Source organism: Atractosteus spatula, chromosome 3 (genome assembly GCF_055471065.1).
Source record: "Atractosteus spatula isolate fAtrSpa1 chromosome 3, fAtrSpa1.hap1, whole genome shotgun sequence".
Classification (NCBI taxonomy): Eukaryota; Metazoa; Chordata; class Actinopteri; order Semionotiformes; family Lepisosteidae; genus Atractosteus; species Atractosteus spatula.
In genome coordinates, this window is record NC_142708.1 from 47,818,906 (window position 1) to 47,845,829 (window position 26,924).

Consider the following 26,924-nt stretch of genomic DNA (forward strand, 5'->3'; position numbering starts at 1 on the left):
AAACTACTCACTTCTGCCCAGTTCGAGATTATGCCCCTTAAAATAACATTGTTTCCTGTTTCATAATTTTAAATACATTCTTATTTTCAGCCCCTAGTACTTTCAACTTTAACACATAGAATAGAGAATATAACAGGCAGAATGTGAGCATTAAAAAATTCCTGGTTAAAAATAAAATCATCATGCTGAAGAACATTTGGAGAAAAGCAGAACTGGTGGGCAGAGCCAAGTTAGCTGAGTTAAACAGTGGCACAGCTGATGGGCTTGTTATCAGAGTCTCAGAGCCAACTGGAAATGGCCAATCTACAATCTACAGCAGAAAGCTTGATAAAGCTCCTGAGCAAGACGATGGAGCAGATACAGAATGGAAAGGCAGCTGTGACTTGGAGAGATGCAGCTCAGCAAGTTATAGTCTCAGCTGTATTAAACCATAGCAGACCTGAATGTCATCCAAGAGGTACTGGCCCAGGAGAAGGAAGTGGTCAGGACACTGCAGGAGCGGTTTTGGGAAATGAATAAAAATTAGACAAAGCACAAGCTCCATGCCAAGAAGTAGAAGGATGTCACTCAGTGGACAACAGAGCCATAAAAATATCCCAAGAGGGCCAGGATGTGAGGAAGGATTAGTGACCTGTGTCCCAAGAGTTCCCAGAGGTAAGGGAAAAAAAGAGCTTATGCCAGAGGGAGATGGCAATACTCCTTGCTTTGAACTCCCAGAAGAGAATGGAGATGAATTGTCTCTGTCACTGTGACCTGAGCTGAGAAAGAAAATGTCAGGCCAGTGAAGGGGTACCCAGAAAATGGTGGAGGCAAAGTACCAAAGAAACCAGAGAGGATGATGGAGAGACCAGAGGATAATGCACTGGTTGCTAGTACTATGCCAGAGTGCCCTGGCTTTAAGCACAGAGAGATGACAATGCGCCTGTCACGAGAGCTGGTTCTGACTCCCGTGTAGTGCGTAGTTAAAGACCCTATGTGTGACGGTATAATCCAGAAGGGTCTGGAGAGGGACATCAGGAGAAGATACTGCAGGGTCAGGAAGGGTTGACAGACAGGGGGAAGGTGACCAAGTCCAAAGGGGTCCAAAAAGGGGTTGTCAGGGTGCAGTCCGTTGTCCAGAGCCCGGTAGATCCATCCGGGACAAAGACAGTTAAAATCCCCTACAGCTCCTGAAAGCGCAGAAGAGATAGCATGGGAATTGGTAGGGGGCAACAGAGAAAGGGAAGGCTGCTGTCAAAAGTGTCCCCAATGACCAAAATGAGGAGATGGCTACCAACAGGGTTTTATGCCATTGCATGTGATCCGGGAGGGAATAGGCAACACATACTCCCATGTTTTCTGCTGCCAACATGGGGAGAGGTGGCCTTGGATTGATTATTTTTGGGACAGTCAATGAATCCCTCAAGGGAGGAAAGATATGTACTGTAGGTTCACGGTGCATAGCAGTTCTTTTGTTAACTACATTCCCCAGGAAGCAATGGGAAGTGAGCTGTCATTCTCCATCACTTAACCAGTTGATGGGAGATAAATAGTTTGGTGACATTTAAAAACCTCCAAGTTCAAAATTTCAAGTTGGTCCAGTTCTTTTTGATTTTCTGTGAGAGTTTGGGGGGGGTTTGATGGCAGTAAGCCACTATATTTATAAAGCAGACACATGAAGGATTGCAGTTAAAGTTCAGATAGAGCTAGACCTTTTTTCGTATATTATTTTGGAGTTTTTCCACTGCACTGCAAATAAACACTACTTTTTATTTTACCCTTGCACATATATTTTTGTGTGTCTATTTTCCCAAGACACACCTATATAAAAGATACCTGTTATAGCATCCCAAGCCCAGAATTATTACAATATAAATAGAAAGAAAGCCTATAGAATGAATTGGGTATAAAGCTTGACATAGTGATACCATTGCCCTACAAATCCCTAGCCTTTTGGCATCATGAGTTTGACTCTGAACCATCAAATGAGTTCAGGAGAGGTAGTCTTATGTTTGCATATTCAGACCCCCTAAAAAGCAGCTGAAATAAGCACATTCAATCTAAAACTAAATTATTTCTATTACAGTGCCTTATTTACCAATTGCTAGGGTGAGCAAATAAAGCAACAAATTCCATTTAACATAGAATACATATTTCTAATGTGCAATATGTATTGTGCTGAAGAATATGAATGAAAGTCTTTTCTTAAACCTAAAAGCAAATAAAGGGTTTTCAAATACTGTACAGTACACAGGTAACTTAATTAACCTGCACGGTGTACACAAAGTTAAAGTCTCACTCCTGAAAAGGTCTTAAGACAAATCTACGGCTCAAGCACACTTGAATAACCTTTTTCAAACACCTCTGTGTGTGGCATACAGACTTGGACAATATGTAGTACATTCTGAAGCAGTGCAACTTGTAAAGTCAGAAGGCAAAGAAACTCTATGTGGCAACACAGGATAAAATATATCCTTAATCCTGAAAGAAAATTCCTCTTCCAGTCTTGACGTATATGATTTAACTGTTCAACCAGAGTTTAACTCAGTTAATTGGAATGAACTAAGGAGGGATGACTTTCTTCACCTCAGTCAAACAGACCTGTGTTCAAGATACAATAGATGCCTTTATTTCTTTCATGTACCGTGGAACTGCAGGGTCTTTAAAGTTCAAGACTCACACTAGGTTTTTATGTGAAGATCTATAAATTGTGAAGATGAATGCCTCTGTGTTTATTTCAACTCCAGGTTTAGGCTTAGAAAATCTGGCAGCTGCCAGCTGGGCTCTTATTAGATCCAATGCCGAAACTTTATCATTGTTGCCTTAGTGTTATGCTTGTTTTAGTTTTGTATGACAGCATGTTGATTTCATATAAAGGGAGGTAATGGGAAAGGTGAGGACATGGTCTGGCTGAGTCCCATTTTGAGGCTGTGCTCACCTCTTCAGAAAGAGTCTAGAGAAGAGTAATCAGCATAAAGCCTGAACAGAAAGTCATGATGAAGGCAGATTTTCAGTCCAATTTAATCTCTTTATCCTAAGAAAAAGCCACCAGTCATATCTGTCTGACAATGATAAAAGGAAATGTGCCCTGTCTTTTCGGCCCAGTGTTGATACTCCTAATTGTATCATATCCAAGAATTACCTGAAAATAATTCAGAATCTGGAAATAGAAACAGTTGAACATGAAAACGGGTAGGTATATGGAACAATTTCCAAGCCTTAATGTGGATATTGAATTAACAGGACCTTGTACTAAAGGACTTGAAGTCTTTGCATAATTGATCTTACTAGAAACCAGATAAGAATAATGGATTGAAGGCATTCCTTGCTGAAATAATGACATTAAAAAACTATTGAAAATATTAGTCTTTTGTTATTTGTATTAGTGGCACAATATTAGTAATACAACGGGACTGATAAACAGCTGAAATGTTTTGAATTAATAAATGTTCAATTCTGTGCTAGTGGCAGTTTTCATCAACTGCAATTAACACAGTCTGTATTATACTATTATTCCACTAATCGAAAAGTTTTCAGAACTATATCAAGTTTTATTTTAATCTAATTGCGATTTGTACTGTAAGATTAAAAGATGTTTCAACAATATTACTATTTCTCTATCCACTCTTTGCTCTTGTCATCTTTTTGGAGGAATCTTTCTTGTAAACCGATATCCCTGCTGCCAAATGGTAACCTCAGACTTCAAGCATGAATGCTCAGTGTCAGCCTGCTTTTCAGTAGTAGAGCTCTCCAACGCAACTGAGACCAATTATCACTGGTCCCGAAGGATGACAGCAGAAGGTGGAGCTCACAAGATAAGATTTTAAAAAACAAAATGATTTTTACATGATTTAAAAAAAACACATTTATGATTAAAAACATGGTTGTGCAATTACAGTATGTGTACTGCCCCAAGGCCTTCTGGCTCTGTTTTATTTTTACAGTGTTTTTTCATCCACCATTTCCAAAACCAAGACTGGGAATTTCTTTCCCTAAGCATGATGAAAATCTGTTTTTTATTGAAATGCTACCCATGAAATGAAATTGTGGTAAATATTTTCAAATTAAAGCATGTCAATTCTTAACAGCTGTGAGCCACCATGAAAATTTGGCTACAGGATTATTATATTAATCTGCCTTTGTGTTTTGCTGGATATTGTTTAGTCCAGATGCTTATTTAAAAGAAACACATTGTTACAACAATGAGATTTACAATTAATTAGAAACTGCTATGATTTTAATGATTTTAAATAATACAAAGATCATGATATAGGGCATCTTGTCTGGATTGTCTGCTTTTCAGTTACTTTCCTCAATTGTTCTTAACTGGGAGAGGAGGAAAAGTGTTTCATATCTTAATAAAGGAGATCTTACATGCTTAACCTCTAATTATGTTGAAAGTTGACATGAAATGTTTTTCTTAGTCTTTACGAAAACTTGTGAAATTGCCTTTGTCTTCAGAAAAGACAATGGTGTGCCTTCATCAAACAAAAACTTTTTTGGTCTTAGTGGTTGTGCTCAAAAATAAGTTTTACTGTCAACTGTTGAAGATGGTGATGCATTGTTTTTAAAAAATCTTATCCTAGTGTTAATGTACAAGATTCTAATGATAGTCAGTATGTTCTTTACAGCTACACTAAAGGAAAGGACCTCATGCTTACAGTATCTTGATCAATAAGAGCAAACAATGTGTGTCTCATAGGTAGTCCAAAATATAACTGATTTCATATTAGTTGTATCACAAAGCAGAAGGAACTTTGCATTCTGTGTGAGGGTTAAACTCGGATAATAAAAAAACAATATTTTAAGATTGCCATTATTCTACGTAATGTCTTCCATTCCCAGAGGCCACTGTTCGCTATCCTGCTGAACACATACTGGTGATTTCTACTTGAGGTTTATAAATAATATTATTACTGTTGTTATTATAATTATTCAACAATTATATATTTAGAATAAATGCCACCATAGTATTTAAATTCATTTTTAAGAAGTTCTGAGTAGGGTGGCACTGTAGGCCAGTTGTTAGCATTTCTGCCTCACAGCACTGGAGCCCAGCGTTCAATTTTTCTGTCTGTTATTCCTACTTTACTGCATAAAGTGGTTTAGAAAATGAATTGATGGATGGAAATTCTGAGTACTCAGTTGTTCTTTTTATTTTGCTATACTGTAATTATGTACCTCAGTCAAAACAAATGTCCTCCACAGAACATCATATTTAAATAGGACCCTGTTTATAGTTTTGTCTGCCTACACAGCTTGCAGAAAACAAGAAAAAGTTTTCCAAATTCAGAGATGCTTTTATAAAAAGGGAAAACCAGTATAAGGAAAGTTTATGCTAAGTGTCACACTTTATGTTGAATTAGTAGATTATTCAATTGAAGTGTCAGGTATTGACAAATTATGATGTGTCTTTTTTTACACATATTAAACTAACCTAATTGTGAAGAACGGATCAAGGTTAAGATCATAAAGTCCTTGTTAGTCATATAGAAATAATTTTGAACCATTTTCAACCCTGCTAACCACACAACAATGGATAACACAAAGAACTGTTTGGTTATTAGTGGTCAACAGACCTTTGAAAGGTGAAAAGCCTTTCACCTATGGTTGTAATCAATAAACTCAGAGCTTTTATTTTTTTTTAACTGAGTACTTTTAGCTTTTACTAGTTGCATAACAGGTTTAAAATTTGATGCTGCTGTGGGAAAAAAAAGAAAAATACTGTACAACAGGACAATGACCCAAAGTATGATTTTAAATGGTGTGAGTGTTAATTCCCAGTTCCCAGATCTCTCACCAATCATACTTTTTTGGAAGAAATAGTGCTGTTCTTTGTCAATGAGAGGGAAGCTGTCAAAGAATGAACAGCAATTTCTGTGTTTGGCATTTCTGGCAATCAGAATAATTTTTTGATATGGTGTTTTTATTGTTGTTTTAGTATGCAAAAAAGTTTACAAAAGTATAATGTGTGAGAAGTTTCTAGAGTAAAACACCCTGTCTTTGGTACTTATCATTACACATTATATTTAATTATATTGATTGTATTGCTAATCAAACCAATTACTAACCAATTACTAATTGGTTTGATGCTGCTGTTTAGTATATTCTTTTGTAGAACAGGCAATCAATTTTTTTCTGGCAATATTGTGGTATTTCAGGTTTGTTGTTTTTCTTAAAGAACATTTTGTGTTACTGTCTTGATTGACAGAAGAGCAAGCAGCTGGTAAAGGTCATTGAACTCCTCCCCTGGGACCAAGATCATACAGTACAATCAACAGATTAATCCTGACGTGTGCTAGCTAATGGACACTTTCTTCAGAGGGAATCCATTCTTTCAGCTGTCTTTAGAATTACCGTCCTCTGTGCTGTGAACTCGTGAAGTAAACTTCATTTACTGAACTCTCCCGAGAGCCCTGGGAGCATACGTTTCCCAAGGTGCTAAATTGTCTGCACTGACATTTCTCAAATTATTTCTTTAGAACAGAGAATCACTGAAATGCTTCCTCTTTGATTGGCTAAGTGGTTGTTAGATGTGTGAATGGGTATTTCTACAGCTGGACGGACAGATAAATAAAAATTAATTCAACGTTGGCCAATAGCAGAAATTTTCAAATTACATGCACACAATCTACTCTATACTCACTCTTGGATGATGGCTTCCCAGATGTTTCCTGTACACGCAAGGAAAAAGCCTTCTGGCAGCATAACCTTTTCCTCTTTACCAGTCTGGCAGCACGTGTCATTCCCAGCTGTAAGCCATCCATTTGCTGGTGTGAAAGTCATTTAAGAAAATCCTTAAATTCAGTGTTCCTTCAGTTGATGTATTTTAAACCTGAAAATAACATGCAATGCCAGATTTTTTTTTCCTTAACTGAACTTTCAAAGGTTCTTTCTTATCTATATGCATTAGAATACTGAAGAAATTTTGTGTAAAAACTCACATTCGGAAGATCAACACCGCATCATCAATAAGAATTCAAGTATTTCGAAGAATTCAAATTCCATCACTTTAAGTACTGTTATCATTAAAGGATATTTTGATCCCAGTCCACAAACAAAGATGTTCCAAACTTAATTTGTAATTTAATGAAACCCTGCAGCCTGGAATCTGCTCATTGGAAAATTCATTGAAAACTGCAGGAAGGTCTGCAAAAAGATATTGATCAAATACCACATTATCTCCCTTCACTTTATCACAAAAGCCCAAAAGTGTCAGGGATTTATTTTGATGTTGCAGGAAAAAAATGGTCTTGTGGCTCCACCTAATGGTATTAAATTGTATTTTGGGACCAGAATGCTCTGTGCAAAAAAACCCCACAAACTTCAAGAAACAAACTGTTGTCTTTCTCTGTTATCTCTGTCTGAAACACTAAATGAGAAACAGCTAAAGCCATATTCAAGGTAAATTTCATATTAAAAAATGAAGTACTGTAAGCATAATGGTATACAGTACATTAAATTGTTGTGGCTTTTTTCTGAAGATGATACTTTGTTAATCTGTTTTTGTCATCCTCTGTGCCCTGTTTTCATGCACTCAGGACCTCTGGAGTTTTTCCAAGAACTTCTTGATTTTAAAAATAAAAATAATCTATTTTATTTATGGGACAGGGATGTAATTATTAACCCTGTACTGGAAGGTGGGTTTCAAAAGTCCTCTCATTTCAAGCAATAGTTCAATGGAGCACTAGTGCTTATAATCTGAGTGTGTGACATAATCAACTCCACCTGTGTGTGTACCTCACCTATTAATATCCAATTAGATGTCCAGCAACCTATGAGAAAGCAACTATTTTACAGCCGGTTGAAAAACCCAAATATTATTTGGAACTAATACATAAAAATAAAAGTCCTTAATGCAGAAAACAGAAAACAAGGTCAGCTATAACAACATCCAAAAGGCACAAGGGTACTCCATTTAATCAGATATACAGTACTTGATTTAGTTAAAGGCCATGAATGTCACAGAGACAAAAAAATATGTAGCAATTATTTTGATTAATTCAATATAAATAATTTACAATACATATTGACATTGACAATGGCATTTTGAGAATGTTTACACATGGTCCCTTCAACTATTATCAAGAAAATGATTAACCATGTAAAACTGTTGTATATACAAATGTATGAGTGGGAGAACATATACCCATAGCTAGTACTCAATTTGAAAAAGAAAAGCAAAGCAAACAGTACAGTGATGTACTGAAGTTATCGCCAACCTTGGGGAAAGAGTTCTCTCACCAACCCATTACAAAATTTTTAATGATTAGAACACAGCTATTTATAAATGGGACCACTTCTTCTTACAAGGGGAATAACATTCTCTTCTGTGCCCCCTCAACTGACGCCTAGCACATAGACAACGAGAATACACCAGAGGCTACAATGCAATTAAGTCAATCTGGCAAACTTTGATGGGTTCTGTCCTACTGTCCTTGACTCTGGCAGTACAGGCCTTGTATGTTACATCTGATGTGAAATAAATCACCACTATTTGTGGTCATGATGACTAACACACATGGAAGGATATGATACACAGCTTCGGGAAGCTGTTCATTTTCTATTGTTCATTTCACTGACTATTGTTCATTGTCTATGGTCTCATTTGTAAGTACATCAAGCTCATTTTCTCCATGGTCCTCAATTGTCATAACACTTTAATTGGAATAGACCCACTAAAAAACATCCTGTACATGCAGTGTTTTGTAAAAGTATTCAGAACCTTACTATGGTGTCTACTATTTAAAATCTAAATGTTCAAAGAGGTGACCACAAATGAATATACTGTAAGATACAGTAAATTTCATCAAAAACTAAAAATATATACTGTATATTGATTACACAAGATTGAAACACCTTTGAATTATAGCCATTACAGTCACAAAAGTCTTTTTGATTAATAATAACAATAATTCCTTACACTTATATAGCTCTCTTCTGGACACTCCACTCAAAGTGCTTTACAGGTAATGGGGACTCTCCTCCACCGTCACCAATGTGCAGCATCCACCTGGATGATGCAACGACAGTCATAGTGCACCAGTACGCTCACTACACACCAGCTGTACAGTGGGGAGGAGAACAGAGTGATGACCTGTGGTTAAATGACCACAGAGAGTCAGGACCTCAGTTTTACATCTCATCCAAAGGATGACACCTTTTTACAGTACAGTGTCTCCATCACTATACTGGGGCATTAGGATCCACAAAGACCCCAGGGTGAGCACCCCATACTGGCCCCACTAACACCTCTTCCAGCAGCAACCTTAGTTTTTCCCAGGAGGTCTCCCATCCAGGTGCTGGGTAGGCTCACCCCTGCTTAGCTTCAGTGTATCTAGATGATTCAGTGGTTTGCTAGATGTGAGTTGCAGAGTTATGTACTTGTTGGCAAGTCTCTACTTGCTTGATATGAGTTTTGCATATTGCATATCACATTGGTTCTTTAAATTTGCAGACCGGCTTTCTCAAACACAATCTCTTTCTTATTTTTGAGCCATTCCAGTGTAGCTTTGGTCTTGTGTTTTATGTCATAACACACAATGATGTGTGAATACTTGTACAACTACAAGTTTACCCACTTTGCACACATGGATTGTGCAGCTTCCATCTATTCTTCATTGGCAACTTTACTAAAGCACTTACAAGTAGGTTGGGGATTGTTGATTGACAACATTTTTCACGTCTTACCACACATTTTCTATCACATTCAAGTAAGCACTACAACCAGACCACTCCAGGGCATCCACTTTGTACTTGTTAAGCCACTCCAGTGAAACTTTGGGTCATTGTCCTGCTGAAAAGGTGATTTTTAATCTCAGTCTTCGGTCTTTAGCAGACAGAATCAAACGTTTCCCTTAGACGTATTTGCACTTTGCTGTATCCATTTGACAGACTTCCAGTCCCTGCTGATAAACAGCATCACATAACGCTGACACCACCATGGTGGTGTCGACTGGGTGATGAGCTGTATTCTTTTCCAATTTTGTCTTGCCAAGAAAAGACCTTTTGCCACATAGTTGTAGTATCATTTAGGTGATTTGTTGCAGACCCCTTGGAGAATTTTATGTTTTCTTTAGGCCCCATTTGTGAAGTGCCTGGGGTATACAGCATTGTTGACTCGTGAAGATTTTCTTCTGTGTAAGTCACTGTCACTCTTTTCTTACAGTGGCGTCCCTCATGAATGTCCTCCTTGCCAAGCTACTCCCATTGGAAGGACAGCGTGATCTAGGCAGTGTCTGTGTGGTATGATGCCCCTTCCATTTTTTGATGACAAAGCTGACTGTTTTCACAGGGATACTCAGAGACTTTGATATTTTTTAACCCTTTTCCTAATGTATGCTTTTCGGTGCCTTTATAAATAAATTGCTCCTTAGCCTTCATGGTTGAATGTGTGAAATCTATTACCTTACCTCGCAGAGACAGTTGTTTTTATTCTGAAATCACATGAACCATAATTATGGCACACAGAAGCTATTTAAATAGTTGTGTGGCTTGTTAAGGTAATTTTGTACACCTAAATTATCCGAGGTTTTGTCACGGCAAAGGGTTTGAATACTTTTGCCATCAATCCTTTTCCATTTTTTCTTTCATATTATCTATTTACTTATTTTTCTACTTTTTTGTTTCAAATGTGTGGAGTAGGTTGTGTATATGACAAGGATTAATTGACTCTTTAAAATGTCATGACTTCAAGATTTAAAGCAACAAAATCAGAAAATAGTGCAAGGGTCGGAATACTTTTGAAGGGGCCTGTACATAAAATGTACAATTGTTATATAGTGCTGGTCATTTTAAATGACAAAGCAGCTATATAATCATATTATAAGCAACAGCCAATGTATTAAAGATGCCCATGTATTAAAAAAAAACTGTATAATGACTTTATAAAACTTTATAAAGCAAAAGTAAAAAAATAGCTTTATTTAGTATTCAAAACATTCAAAAATATTTTGCAGAGGAAAGAAGGAAACTGCTCATTAAGGCAGTAGAAGTTTAATTTCACTCATGCTTCATTTGGTTCTAAGCCAGGGAGTCAAGCCAATATTTAATTGAAAGTTATGGTGAGCATTTTAAATGTTGCATCTAAGGATTCCTTTTACAACACAGCAAAGTAAAGGCAGTAAATCTATTTACATGTATTTAATGTTTTTTAACATATTGATATTCTGTATTTATTATTTCCATTTGTGGGGGTAGGAGTGGCACATTCTTCTTTTGTCTGTTTAGTCAAATAACTTGTCAAGACTTTGAAATACACAACCTTTCTAACTCCAGGAAGCCAAAGCAGAATTGTGATCACAGTTAAATGAGTAATAAGACCCTAATGTTGTGTTCAGAGTTGCCAACTGGCCTTTGATCAACCAACAACTTTGAGATAGGATGAGCCTTGATGGTTACTTCTAAACTACTAATTAAATGAGTGGAAATAAATCATTTGGTTTAATGAACTACTCAATAATTAACACTTCCACCAATAAGATGGTCTGCACAACTACAATCAGTAAAGAAGCTGTGTGAGTTAACAAAAAAAAATGCAGCAACACTGCAAAATAACAAAATTAAAATATACAAAAAAGGTTATAAATAATGTTTGACTTTTTTACTACAGTTAATGTTGTTATAATTGAATTCTGTATGATGTTCCTTAAGAAGCAAACAATAAATGCTCATCTTACCTATTATTTTGTTTCAAAATAGTGAAATACTATCAGAGTGCTCTGAGAACTTTTGGAAACTCTTGTCACATGCCTGTCAATTCAAAAGTTCATATTGTTGTTCTCCATAAGCTATCCATCCTCCCTGAAGCCACATATCTGGACCAAAGTGACACTGTAGTTTGGGTTTCTGTTTATTCTTCTCATTGATCTAACTCTTGATAAATGTCATAGTAGGATCCACATGAGTCTTTTCCCTTTAAAATACAATCTATAAAAAATGTAAAATAATTTTATTAGTACAAAATCACTACTTTTTTTCTACTGTAATAATCTAAATTTAAAATAAACATGATTTAAACATTTAGAAAACTGAATATATTAAGGTGATTGTGAAGTGAGAATGTATGGATTGCTTTAGAGAAATATCACAGTTGATTTGAAGCCAAAATACACCTGATAAAACAAGTGAAGAGTCAAGAGTTTCAAATTTCTAGATGAAGAAATTTAAATTATGAAAAATAAATACCACTTTTCTATAATAGTTTGCAAATACAAATGAATAGGTTTAAAAACCTAAAACTCAGAAAGTGGAGAAATTAAATGGAAAAGCAGAATATCATGGAGATATTTTATCATGTCCCAAACATAGAGTTTGTGTCACAAATGTCAGAAGGGACGAACCGTGGAATGGCAGGAGAGTGAAAAAAGACCCTATGCGTAGCGGCGGAACGGGGCTTAGCCCGGGCTCAGCTGGTCTCAGGACATCTGAACCTCTATGCTGAGCGAGGAAGAAAGCATAACCTGGAAATATATAGCCCAGACAGAGAGACATCAGAAGGACAAGCAAAGCACAGGAAACTAGGGACAGGATAGAGTAGGAGCACCATCTAGCTGTAGAGGGTGTGATAGTATCCCCCCCCCCCTCTTCATGGATGGCTCCTGATGCCCAAACAAAATAAATGAGCTTCACAGCACTAGAGGGAGGAAAAACCTAATTTAACTGAAAGGAAACCTCAGGGAGTCCACGGCTGAGAGCTGTCCCCTCCTCCAGGGTAGAAAACTTTATTGGGTAGAGGAAGGGGGGGACGGGTAGAGCTCCAGAGAGGAAAACAAAAAACACACGTACACAAGCACAAACCACAAAAGTAAACCTAGGAGACCAGGGTAACAAACCACACAAAACAGGTAGGAACCAAGAGTTCCACGACTCAGGGGTCAGGGGGACCACAGAAAAAGGGAACCAGGAAGTGAAAAACCAAAACAACAAGAAAAAACAACACAAGTAACAACACAAAACCCGGGAATAAAACATAGAAAAAACAGAAAAAAAAACAAACTGAGCAAAAAACACATTAAACATTCTATTACTGATATCGGAGTAGACAACCCAAGGAGAGCCAGGCACAGGGCCTGCTCACAGGCACGGATGTCTGGAGTGATATCCTGCAATGAGGATAGGAGGGCCAGCTCAATATTCAATCAAGGATGCCGGGAGTGACAACCAGAGGAAAGCCAGGCACTAGACCCGCTCACAGGCACGGATGTCGGGAGTAGCATCCCGCAATTAGAATAGAAGAACTGAAAACAAAAGCCCAAAACACTGCGGAAAGACAAAAAGCACTGCTAGCAGGTTCAGGAAGAGGCTCAGCACTACTCAAAAATAGAGCGTGTCCTTTGCCAAGCGTAGATCACAGATGGATGCACATACCTAAATGAATTCAACACATCTATGCAAGACTAATGGCCAGGGAGAAGTTATCTGCTTTTATTCTGAAACTTCAAGTTTGGTTACAGCGTGTTGAGAAAAGAAATTTCACTTTACTAGAAGAAACAGTTTACTTCAGTGGTTCTCAAACTGTGGTACGCGTACCTGCAGTGGTATGCGGAGTGCCGCCAGGTGGTACGCCAAATGACCCTGGAACTATGTTGTGTGCGCTGAAAAATCGGGACGGGTTTTCATATTTTGTATTTTAATACGTGTCGAATATGCAGCCTACGTACTACGATACAGTGCACGCTAATACTTCAGTGGACACAAGAGATACTCTGTAATTCTATACCACTCTATAGGAACGTGTGCTATGGACGCAAGTGACCAATTGTATTTAAAAAAAAGCTACTGTATCTCCAGCAAATAGGGAGGTAGGAGAATGTGCGTGATTTTGGAACAATGCCAATGTTGTCAGCACAGGAATGCATAGAAATACGTGCTACGAATGCTGGTAATCTTGTGAGCACAGGAAAGCGTGATAGATAACAGAAAAATAATTAAGAACGGTTCTAAGTTAATTTGAGAAAAATACACCGAGCGTCTCTGTGTTTCGCTCCCATGCGCATGAAATAAAAACTTAAAATAAATACGGAAATAAAAACGGAAACGCGGAAAAATGCAAGCTCGCAGATTGCTAAAGCAGGTAAGCCACACTATTTACACTATTTAGAACCTTATTTACCGTTGGCAAAAGAGCTGACACGTATTATGTGTGGAGAAAAAGCTGCTAAACAGCTCGACCTGCTGCCCCCCCGAAAGACACAGTCACTCATAGAATTATTGAAATGAAGGATTATATCAAAAGTACGCTGATGGAGTGCGTTAAGATGAGCAGATGTTTTTCATTGCAATTAGATGAGTCTGTAGTCGATTTGGCCAATTTGCTCGTTTTACTTTAGATACGAGTTTGAGGGCATGTCCCATGAGGACTTTCTGTTCTGTAAGCCGCTACCAACAGGAACTACAGGAGAGCACATATTTCAGCTTCTGAATGAATTTATTGAAGAGAATGGCATCGACTGGATGAAATGTGTCGGAGTTTATACAGACGGTGCTAGAGCGATGACAAGCCGACGCAGCGGTGTAGTTGCACGATATAGAGAGGTTGCTGCAGAAATGAATGGTGCTTTTTTATTATTTTTATTTGTTTTTGTTACTGTTTTTTTCTGTAAAACACTTTGAGAAGCCACCTTTAAAGGCGCTATATCAAATAAAGTTTATTATTATAATATTTATTATATGTACTGTATGCGCGCTCATGTTGGTCATTGAGAATGTCTGGGGTTCCTATGAGATGATGACTTGTAGGTGGTACTTGGATGCTTTGGTTGGATTAGGGGTGGTACTTGGTCCAAAAAGTTTGAGAACCACTGGTTTACTTAAAGAAACAGTTGTTTTGGAAAATGAAGAAATGACTATCACAAGCAAAGTGACAAAGCATGTACAACAGCTCAGTGGCTCTTTCCAAGGACATTGTTTCACTGGAGATCTCAGATTGGTGAATAAATGGATACTGGATCCATTTCTTTTTATCCTGGATTGCATCAGCTACAGTGATTTAATGAAAGATGATCACATTGTATAATGAGCCGAATGGATGAATGGATGAATCCCAATGGAATTTGAAACAATGAAGCTTGGGAATTTCATTCAGTTTTCCACACCCAGCGAAGACAGCCCTGGAGAACGTAGGAACTTATTTCCTATAACTGTTTTAACATATGTTGCATTTCCTGATGCAAATACCTATGTCTCTATAAACAACTTGTTTACCAAGAATTTGTTATTGTGAAAAGTAATTAAGTAATTCTTTTCCAAATGTGTGTAGTAATTTTAATGTGTGAAAGCCTTGTCTTTTCATATAAAATAATTGAAATATTGTCTACATTTGTTATGTGGCAGCATGTTGTTTTGCTGACTTATTTTTCTGATTTTTCTGCATTTGCGTATTAGCAGAGCATGAAATACCACTATAAACCACCAGTATTTTAATGCAAGGAGTTTCATTAATTTGTTCATATTAAACTATTTAAATATACAATTTGTAAGAGGTTAGTATATTATTCAGAAAATATGACTGTTCCCTAACTTCCAACAATGGCTAAAACAAAACAATTACATTTATTGCGACAGTATTTTGTGAGAAACAAAAATTGAAAACTGGACCTGTACCAAACCTCCTCATAGCACAGTAAAAAAATACAAATACAAATTAAATATAAATAACAATGCTGTATTTGTGGTGACTACTTAGTTGTTATAAGTAATTAAATATTATTAAGGTAAGACTTTACTATGAATTTAGTTTAACTATGAAGTTGTGTGGACGCCACTGGGGGGAGACAAGGGGGGAAGTGGGAATATTTAATATCTCAGAAACCAAAGGAGCACAAATTCTGATTTCAACAGCACAAAAAAATGAATATGGAATCCTCACAGCCTATACCTCCATATAGAGTATAATTCATAATACCTCCCTATTACAGTGAAGAAATGTTCCACAATATCCATACATTGATCTGCCCCTTCCAGGACCAGTGAAATGTGCTGATGTGCACAACACACAAACATGCACATTACACCAGCACATAGGGGAACCCTCAAATATGTGCACAATGCCCTCTGTAACATGCAATGGTGTCGTATGCAATGCACAACACCTGTCCAGCACAAACATAGCAGAAACAAATGAGTTTTTCTTGTGCTGTTTTATAAGGGGGCAACTTCACGGTGCTAACATGCATTGGTCTCTACAGTAAATGCATTTTGCAGTTAACAAAGAGTCAACATGTTTCTGTAACAGCATGGGTTATGTTTTAGTTATTCAGTTTTCTTCAGGAAAGCGTTAGATGTTCATTGAGGTTTTTTCAGAGTAATGTAAAAAATGATAGCAAAATAAATAAGAAAATTAGAAAGACAGAATTGGATTAATGGGAGCAGCATGAGATGGTGTTGGTTGAGTCGGAATTCTTTCTTTCTTGTCTGTTATTGTCACAGACTGTACAGGAACTACTTTTGCTTTGTACCCAACTATACCACCCAACAATTATGAAGGGTGCTAGTGCACACACAGACCAGCAACAAGTGCCTTTTTTGTTTTCTAATTATTACAACTCTTACCACTGTTTGTTCAACCTCCAGAGCATTGTTATACAATAATTAACTCCAAAGGACACACACAGACCAGCACGAGGAGCCCACTGGACCCCAGTTAACAAAACCCAAATGTCAAGGAGGAAAAAGTCCAGCAGTATTTTTCTCAGGAACCAGCTCCAATTGGTATCCTATTGTGCCTTCTTGTGCCACAGTGAAGAAACACTGATGTTCCAGGTTTTCTCCTTGGTCCCGGAGTCCTGAAAAATGGGCCTCCCTCTACACTGCTTGTCTCTGAGTTCAGTTTTGAGTAAAAGAGGGTGGGAGCAATTCAGGCTCTTTCCTCTGCTGCACTCAATCCCTGGTCTCTGAGTTGACTACTCTCCTGGGTCCAACAGCTGCCATTCCTTCTCCAAAAAGTCTTGAGTTCTCTGCTGACTGGGGCTTTTTTAAGCCCTCTTAACAAGGGCTCATGACTCATTCCCCAGGAGGTAAAAAGGTCCCTGTGATGTTTTGGGTGTGGGTAGAGCTAACTGCCCAGGGCTTGTTCAGGAAATGGCTGTGGCTTTATACAAGTACAAATGGCCAGGTGTCATGGGGCCCAAGCACTTCTTTGTTTGCCTTGAAATAACTTTGAAATAGTTAACAGTTATAACAAAAATATTACTACGGAAAAGTTTGTTTCACAAGCTGTGGAACCATACGGTATTAACCTCCTAATTTGAGAATTCACAGTTTGGGGGGGTTCAAGGTACCTATGCCTTGTGAATACAGGTATGACTTTACATTGTATTTTCAACTAGAAACAACTTTTCTGTCTGTATTTTCTGTAAAGGACCTCAAAAACCTTGTCATAAAAATGTAAAATAAAGTAATGGAATTGTGTTGTGATTCAAGTAGTCTATTGTACCTCAATGAAATCTAAATTTTCATTTTTGATTTAATGCGCTCTCTTTATTTCAATGGAACAGAACATTGGAAAGTAACATACCTTCACAGTTATTCGCAAGTTCAGTTAGAATAATAAGAAGAATAGCTTTTGCTTTGAAATGGCATGAAGCATAAGGTAAAGAAGCTATTGGATCTATGAGCTGTGTGAAATACATTTTCAAGACTCCATCCGTAATTGCATTACATATCAGTAAAATATATATTGTAGGGGGGGAAATGCATTTACAGTAACATCTGCAATAGAGAGATATAATATGGACAGGATAACAACACAGAATTTAAGTTTTCTCAATATGCACTTGTACTCCTAGGCCTCCTAGTAATCCCTATCTATGAATTGGCTTCATCACTCTGTTCTCCACCCCACTGATAGCTGACGTGTGGTGAGCGTTCAGGTGCACTATGGCTACTGTCGCATCATCCAGATGAATGCTGCAATTAGGAGAGTCCCCATTACCTGTAAAGTGCTTTGAGTGAAGCGTCCATAAAAGTGCTATATAAGTATAAGGAATTCTTTATTATGAATTACACCTAATTATTCCTAATTCTGTTGGTTACATATTTACAAAATTTGAGACATACTTTGTTGCAGGTTAGAGCAGACTTTTATTCTAAGCCCAAATAAAAAACATTAAAACTTCATCAGTGAAAACTTCATCTGTGTGTGTCTAAGAATGTTTTAAACATTTATTAACTATTTTTTTCTGCTGTTTGCCACTAGCTATCTCTTTAATGTATAAAGTTCAATTCATTTTTAATATTACTAATACTTTCAAGAAAATTCATTGATCTCTTAATTGGAAAAAGAAGAAGCTGACAGGTTTTTTTTTTCTTGTCCTTCATTCATTCAGCTGCAAATGGCTAAATATTAATAGTCTGTCTGGTTTACTGAGTAAGACAGAAATCTAGCTTGCTCTGCTTGTTTAACTAGGTAAATTGGTAGCAACATGTCTTCTGGCAATTACAGATAGACAATAACACCAGAAGAGGTAATGATCAATAAATGATCAATAACCTGATCTCATCAATTTCCCTGCGGGATTAATAATAAAGTATTATCTATCTATCTAATTCTGTGTCTACATCAGTAAAAGTGCTGCAAAAATGTAGCAGCTTTAGTGACATTTATGAAACATTGTTTCAAAAATTGAAAATTGAATTTTCAGTTGTTTTTGTTCCATAGACTGAATGGAATATTCACTCATGTTGTAGCACTACTACCTCTCAGCTTGATTTTGTCTTGGAAGTCTGTATTGAGTTCTGATGACCTCTTTTAAGATTTAAATTGAATGTTCACAAGGGTTTTGTCATGAACTTTAGTTTCTCGCATCCCATTCAGGATAGGAGTAGCCTTGTGCTCTTTCCCATCTTGTACCCACTGCTTTTAAGAAAGGTTGCAGCTGCATGTGACCCTCACCGGGATAATATGCTTACAGTCAGTGGATGAATGGAAAGGAAAGAACTTGATGTAAACATAGTAGCTGACAATGCAGGTGCTAAATTAAAATAAGAAAGAACTCTTCTGCCCAGGCCGTTGGTTGCCAAGTTGCAACAGAATCAAAATATAGGCAGAAGATAAGTGTTCAGTGATTCATTTTGATTCAGTCTTCTGAATACTTTTGCCATAACCAAAACTGAAACATTTTGGTGCAAATAAGTGTACTTTGAAAGCACTTGTCAATCTCTAAGCCAAAGAGCCACCTACAGTTTCCTTATCTGCCATTGCAGGTTCACTTTTTAATATTTTAATAACTTTGATTTGTGGACATACACATAGGGTAAGAAACATTTGGGATTTTTGCTCTAAAAAACAAGTTGCAGAAGTGCTGAGCTACATGATCGTCTGTTAATGGCTTGTCAGGGATGTTTGTAGAATGATTAGTTTGCATTGTAAATTATTATATTTTTCAAATCCTAGTGTAAAAAAAAGACTAAACAATTGATGCAAACATTTTGGTTGTGATAAGGATTAGTTTTCTTCATTTGTAATCATGAAAGTATAAGATGGAATTGCAAATTCCAAAATGTTTCATTACAGGCTGTTTACAGCAAAAGTACAATTTAGTCCCCTCAACAAACCAGTAGACGGTCTATTGGAATTAACTAAAAGCTGCGAATAATCCAGTGGGTAGTACACAGCTCCATGCTAAATTGGTACTCCAGGTAAATATTATTTGGAATGAATTTGGCTGTTAGAAGTAGTCTACAGTTCCTTACTAAGAATGTTCTCCATTACAACAAACCCAGAGTAACACATGCTGCCCTCTAGAGGACACTAAAACACAGGATTAGCCTAGTCCAAATATTAAGGACTATATTAAGTAGAATTGTAGAGCACATGAGAACGTTTGATGTACTAAGTTACAATAATGCAGTCATGTAAGGATTTTTAGCATCCTTTTCCAGAACATATATTATAATCATTAACTTACTGTAACAATACAATAGGGTGATGGCTAATGTTATAGTAATGAAGGTAGGTGTTATTGCAACCACCAATGCACAGAAGAGCCAGCCTGCAGTATGTGAGTTCTGAGAAGAAAAAAAATATTCTGGGGAGGGCAGTAAAATTACAGCATATGCATAACAAGATAGGATTCTTATATGTGTTCTGGCCTATCTGGGTGTCACATGTGTCAATTTATATTATATTTATTATGATAGGACTGAACACTGATGGTTATTAAAGGAGGTGCAGGAGTTTGGGCACAGCGGGTAAAATGTACATTACAATCTTAACAAGACTATTTTTGGAAATGATCGAGATATTGTATTTGAAACACTGCCCTTTGTCTTGCGTTTGTGGTATCGTATAAGAGAGGAGTTGAAATGGACACATTCCTTCATGTTAAGCCACTCCAGTGTAGCTTTGGCTCAGTGTTATTGTCCAGTTGTACGTTGGCTTAGCTGTGGAAAAAGTTGCTCATCAGAGTTTGACTGCATGGTTGTGGAGGACTGAAGTGTCACAATCACACTCCTGGCAAAAGGTTTTAATTTCCTGACAGCTCTTTTGAGGGAGTTACTTGAGTTTTGATATTAAATGTATACATTTTTAAAGTGAATAGTTTTAATCAAAACTCCAAGGCACTAGAATAAGATGTATTTACAACCCAGAAATAGAAAAAAAAATAAAGATTTGATAGCATCTTGATGTAAACTTTAATAGCATTGCACAAGTCACATTTAGGTCCAGTGGGGCCTGGTACTATTCATCCACAGTATGAGCATGCTACAAGGTTCCTTCCCAGGAGGGTTTTGGCCAGTCTTCCAGGGAGAATTGATTTAGATCTTTCAGCCCTCGTTTCGGTCCCACTTGTGAACCACGAACATATTATGAATCAGAAACCCAGAGACAGTTGAGAACTATGTGCAATTAGCCAATTTTGACCCCTCTTTTGGATAACTCATACTGGAAGGCCCCTTTTCAGTTAAGCCTGACCTTAACTCTTAGCTGTTCAGTATAGTACTATGGTGTATGATGGGCTTCACCCCCATATACCTTTTTAATTTAATGACATTGATGCTTAAAAACTGCAGCTCCATAAATCATAAGTTTATTTGCAAGCCTGCCCATTTAAACAACCCCTCAATTCAATAGGTGACAGGCAGGCTTTCAAAACAGACATGAGATGAAGGTAAGGGTGTCACTGTACATAGGCTGTGGTTGGACAAGTTCAATTGCTTTTCTTAAAGCAAGACATGCACATGTGCCCTGGCATTTGTCCATCACCCTTTAGAAAAAGGGCACTGTGTACTCCTCATCCAGCTTTATCTCTGGCAGTCACAACACAGCTGGTAGTGCCCTAGACCTTCAGCAGCCTCTATGGCTACAGTGTGGCTAAAAAAAAAAAAAAAAAATTACCAGAGTTTTCACTGACCCACACCTTGCACATTACCAATTCCACACAAGTTTAGAAATTTCACTTGACTAAATGGGAATGCACCCAGGACCCATACTAGCATTCAGTGCAACACTTAAGTGGGTTTTAACAAGACTGTACTCTAGAACAAAGAGTATTTACAGGGAATTGGCCTAAAAAGTTTAATTCACAAGAAATTAGATGGGAATAAAAGCTAAATTTGATACACTTGTGATAGATGCCAGCTACCCAATTTCTAGGAACAAAACCATTACAACACCAAGTGTAATTACAATTTCCATAAAAGTGGAGTGGCCACACTATTGAGAAGTTAAACTTTCCTGAACTCCAAGCTCCTAGTTTTTTTTTGCACTATAGAAATGCAGTTGTACAGAGCGCTGAAGTCTTGCTGCTACAATGCCATTCCTCAAAGTACTTCATGGTCAAAGCTTAAGTGCCATTTCAATTCAACTTGAAATTGAAGCCAGAAGTGGAATGAAGCACAACTTTGGTGCCAGAGACCAACCATTACACAGGTTAACACCAATTGGAATTTTTGCGCTTCTATATGTACACACCACAATACAAGTCTTTAAAACCCAAAGCATTTATTTAAAGATTAAAAGCATGCATAAAAACAAATTTACAGCAGCACATAGTGCTCAATAACTAGAACACATCTCATACACTTATGACATCAGTGGTTTGGCCAAGTCAGTGATGACTGCAGATTTCAGCTGAGGAAGAGTACTGATCCTCATCTGCTTCTGACTGGTATATTTGTTCCTCACCGCCTACAGAAATAAAAAGCAGTGTACATCATTGGTTGCCATTGATCAGTCCCCCCCACCTCCTTGTTCTGAAGCCTTAATTTAAGGATGTAGTCTCCTACCCACAAGGTAAACCTATCTGCCCCCTGCCATACAAGACGGCTGCATTATGATGTTCTAAAGATACAACTGCAAACACTAGTAGATCTCATTGCCAATATTTACTTTCAGCACTTCATGGCATAAATTCCTTGATAGGGCAGTGCAGTGGCTCTGCGGCTAAGGATCTCTACCTGTGGCTAGAAGGTTGCCACTATGTAACCTGCAGCTGGGAGAGGAATCCTACTCTGTTGGGCCCCTGAGCAAGACCCTTAACCAACTGCTGCAGGGGGTGCCATATAAATGGCTGACCCTGCACTCTGACCCCAAGCTTCTCAGAGAAAAGCTGGGGTATATGGAAAATATGGCCAATAAATTGATCTTATTTAACTTGAAATAGGTTGTCCTGAGGAGCTACAGTAGGATTAGTCTTGGCCAGCCCTACTTTAAGAAGGGGGAACTGGCCTTCCATTACTCTTGCAGTCAAGACTAAATGACTTACCAGGTGCTTTGTGAGCCCCTGATTAACCCGGACAACATTCTTTGCTATGTGCTGCATCACTGGGATGAGTGAGCTTTCAGTGTAGTTCAAGTAGTGCTGCAGAGTTGGGGTCTGGAATAGAGAATTGCATGTTAGTGGCACATTCCATTTGTGAAACCTGTGGTAAACAAAGTTAAGAAGCACACATACTCACCCATTCCCCACACCCAAAGACTCTTAGAGTTAAGGCAAAAGCTGCAGCAGCAATTTGTGATGGTGGGAAGTGAACCATATCATAATCTATCATGGTGAGTTCCATGAAGTACTTTGCCAAGGTGTGCTGTTCTGCAGTTACCTAAATAAAAAGGCAAAGTCAGCAATGCACCAGTAACCCTCAAGACAACCAAGAACAAGTTAAAGAAATTACCTCCCCAATTTTAGAGGCTCTTCTGAGAAAGTGGAGGGGAATTGGACGACCAAAAGTAAACTTAAGCACTTTCAGAATCTTCATCTCCATATTACGGATCTGAGCTGTGGTGTAGGTAGAATCCGTAACAAAGGCAAAGTCAGAGATTTCTGGAGGATACATCTCTTCATACTTTGAGGCAAGAAACATTGCCGTCACACCCACAAGCTGCAGCTGTTTTTTGGGAACTGGATTAGCCTTGAAGAACACAAAAGAATAAAAGGTAAGGTGCAAAAAGCCATTTTCCAGATTTTAAAAGGGTAAAAACCAGAAGGCCACATACCTGAAGAAAGCGATCAATTATTCCCACAGTCATGTACATAGTCTCCTGCAGCAACTTGAATTTAACCTGGACCTGGACCAGCCAGTCAATTAGGATGGCACGCATGTTTCCTGTAACTTCTTGTCCCTGAAGGTACTTTGGTCTGATGGCTTGTTCCACCTAGCAAGAAAAACAGTTAAGTTACAGAAGCAATTTGACAGTTTATTGATCACATCTGATCAGGCTAGGAAAAAGGAATTTCACAGTCCAATTTAACATTATCCTATCACAGTGCAATACAGAATGAGGAAAAACTAAATCACTTCCTTACCAGCATTCATTCATATACTAAGGCCCGTATATGCTTGTTAATTAGCACAATAGGTTAAAGCGATGGCCTACAGAAATAAGGCTTATGGAGGCATCTTTATACAGTTGCTTTTGATGGTAAATTCCATCTATACCTTATTCTGGGTAAAGTTAAGAGAAGTACCCACCTCAAGTTGACAAAGATAACGATAAATATCCTTCACATATTCACTGCAGAGCATTGGGTTATTGTAGTCATCTGCATCAACATCCTTGATGTTCAGCAACACATCTGAGAAAGCCTGGCACAAGTCATCAGGTGCACAGCCAGATGTCTCCATTGGTGCTGGAGACGTAGGTTCTATCTCAACCTGAAGAGAACAGTTAAATTAACATGCGGATTACATTAGGAATCTTATAATTTCTATACAAAAAATTATAACAAGGGCACTATAGAGGACATTTCCATGCACTAATATACCTACATTAAAGCTAAACTGTAATGGAATATTCACATTACTATGATAGGACTTGCATGCACTTCTGAATAGGATTTATAATCTTCTCTAGCAAAACTGATTAGATCAATTACACCCAGCAGAAAAGCCCTATGCTCCATTCAACATGTTAAGCAAGGTTAAGTAAGGTTGGGGCAACAGCATTTAAGTGCTTCTTACAGTAAAGAAAATATTCAAGCCTTTATACCCAGGTACAGGGCTATAGTGCTGGTATTGCAGCAGCAAGAGAACTGGGTTATTCAGTCCCCTTTAAATATTAAGGATTTGGCCTGACAATTCCACCTGGTTTAAAAATTTGGCAACTGCTTGTGTTGGGTCCAGGACAGGTTTTAAACTCAACACAGGTTGCTAAGAATTTAAAGCATTGTTTTAGCCAAGTTCTCCATTACAAGGAAATGGGATTCGTTAAGACCTCTTAAGCAGTCTTGGAAATATTGAGTCAACAGGCTTTAGAAGTTGGTAACGATGTATAGACTTTATCCATTAGGTGCCTAGGCCATTCAACTAAAATATGCAGGTAAGTAAAAAGGTTACAAAAAAAACAATTGAAATGGAGCACTTACTGGCACCGTTGGCTTGATTACAGCTCTCTTGGGAACCTCCGGTTCAGGGGCTTTTTCCGGCTTGGTCAATTTCTTCGGAACCACTTTAGTCGCTGGCTTCGTGTCCTACAGCCATACCCACATTCATCAGACACGTTTGCTTGATTTCGGCTACAGGCCTACACGGCGAATGGTGGGAGAGAAAAAAAAAAAAAACTTACCTTTTTCTGAACTGCTCGTGTTACGGCAGTTTTGTTACTGATCTCTCCCAGAGCAGCTCTCGGCCTCAGAGCAGGTTTGGTCACTACCCCCTTGTCCATTATCGCGGTCCGGTTCTCTGTATTCAGCCGAGAACTCTGGAGGAATGACAATAGAAATGGAACGCCGGCCTCCCAAGTTTACGCACAAGCCAGAAGAGTGCCAAGCAAGATTTTGTAAGAAAGGGGGGGAAAAAAAAAAGCTGCAACGATTTTAAAACACTCTTGAAAATCTAGTGTTGAACGAACCCTAACCTCGTGGGGAGGGGGACTACAATTGGAAAAAAAAAATCCGAACCTGAAGTTATTTTTCTCCAAAAGCACAACATTATAGTCTATTCAACAATAAGGAAAGAATCCACAATACCTCTTGCTTATAAATAAAGGACCACTTAAAGACAGAGGATTAGAAATCGCAACCACGATAAGAAGGGGGAAAAAAAAACATTGGGAAAATAAAACAAACTTACTCTTGTCGCACGAAGAGCCATTGCGATCACAACACGAAGCAAGCACCAGCCACAAACAAATTTAAAAGTAGCAACTCCGGATACTCTCCCAAAGCATACAGCTCTCCCCCACCCCTGAGTTTAAATTGTCGCAGGCTATAATCTCATTTGCTGCGTTCCAGCTTCGGTACACTTTGATTGGATGAGCCTCAGCAACTTGGAATGCGTTTCTAAGACGACGCACAGTCATGTGACTATTATTTTCTTGCGTTATGAACAGCGTTCTGTTTTTTTCTGAGCTTCAGTGCATCTACAGACTTTAAATGAGTTACATTGGATACACATTAACCACTTTACTGTCTTTAAAAAATCCTGATTTACGCATACAGATTTTTTTCACTAGTGGATCTTGCATTGAAAAGTACTTAACCAAATGTATTTGGGTAACACGGGGAAATCTAATTCACTACGCAATTAGTGTTATAAATTGATACTAAAGCTCAGTTGTTTGTATACGAGTATTTCATGTTTTGGGTTCGACCATTAAAATTAGTAAAACTATTATTTGAGATTTTTTTAAGGTAGACGTATTATTATTATTATTATTATTATTATTATTATTATTATTATTATTATGTAGTATTGCTCCGTTTTCAGTTCTTTAACTTCCGAACTGCCGGCGTTGCAACTTTTTTTTGTACCCGAAACGTAAACAAGGCTTATTAGTACTAATGCATGCAACATCCGTTTTTAGATTTGCTCTTAAACTTATTGCCCTAATTTACTGAGTACGACTTCAAATATGTAATTTACACAAATTAGCTATCTCTGCGAGGAGATTTTTGCGTTTTTTTCTTTCTTAATAGTACGAAGGTACAATATAAAAGTAGTACAGTATGTTAGAATGTAACTGATCTTTTAATATAGTGATTTTTTCTGATTTTAAAATAATTTAAACTAAGGTAGAATTACACCATTAAAATTCCTACTCAGTTTAGTTTAAATAATTACGTTTTAGAATGTATTAATGGTGGAATATCTTAAAGCTGCCTTTGTAACCGGCGAATTTACAAAGCTTCAGAGTAGGCATACACATCCCTTTTTCTTGGTGCTTCTGAGGAATGGCTACTGAAATAGCAAACAGCAATTAGGCGCACACATTCTCATAATTTTAGATAGCACCCTTAAATATAGCATCTCAAAGCACTTTACAGTAAGTGTAAAAAAGTTATAAGAATCACAAGTGGAAAGATGTGCAGAATTAGATATATTGTCTGGAATGGAGCAGACACAGACACTAAATTGAAGTTTTTCTAAAAAGTTTTTTGTCTAGATTTAAATGCACCTGGGTTAGGTGTCTCTTTGATATTCCTGGGGATAGAATTGCAGAGCTTTGGGGTCTAGCAGAGAAGGCCCTGTCACCCACAGAAGGTAAACAAGCTTGTAAGACATATAGA

At 37.7% G+C, this 26,924-nt stretch overlaps 1 protein-coding gene across 1 annotated transcript; it reads right to left on the minus strand.

Annotated features, from left to right (window-relative positions):
- Positions 1-21,912: 21,912 nt before the first annotated feature.
- On the minus strand, positions 21,913-25,558 carry ccnb1 (cyclin B1). Its single transcript, XM_088910512.1, has 9 exons — positions 25,489-25,558; positions 24,983-25,117; positions 24,783-24,887; positions 23,890-24,072; positions 23,414-23,572; positions 23,092-23,328; positions 22,879-23,019; positions 22,686-22,796; positions 21,913-22,108 (listed from the first exon to the last, which is right to left on the minus strand). The coding sequence occupies exons 1-9, from the start codon at positions 25,507-25,509 to the stop codon at positions 22,004-22,006; spliced, it is 1,197 nt and encodes a 398-aa protein (XP_088766638.1). The 5' UTR covers positions 25,510-25,558; the 3' UTR covers positions 21,913-22,003.
- Positions 25,559-26,924: the final 1,366 nt, after the last annotated feature.

Coding starts and splice junctions, on each gene's coding strand:
- ccnb1 (XM_088910512.1), bottom strand. CDS start 25,509: ATGGCTCTTCGTGCGACAAGA. Junction 24,073..24,782: donor TAATCAAGCCAACGGTGCCA/GTAAGTGCTCCA, acceptor TGTTCTCTTCAG/GTTGAGATAGAACCTACGTC. Junction 22,109..22,685: donor AGGGGCTCACAAAGCACCTG/GTAAGTCATTTA, acceptor TTATTTCTGTAG/GCGGTGAGGAACAAATATAC.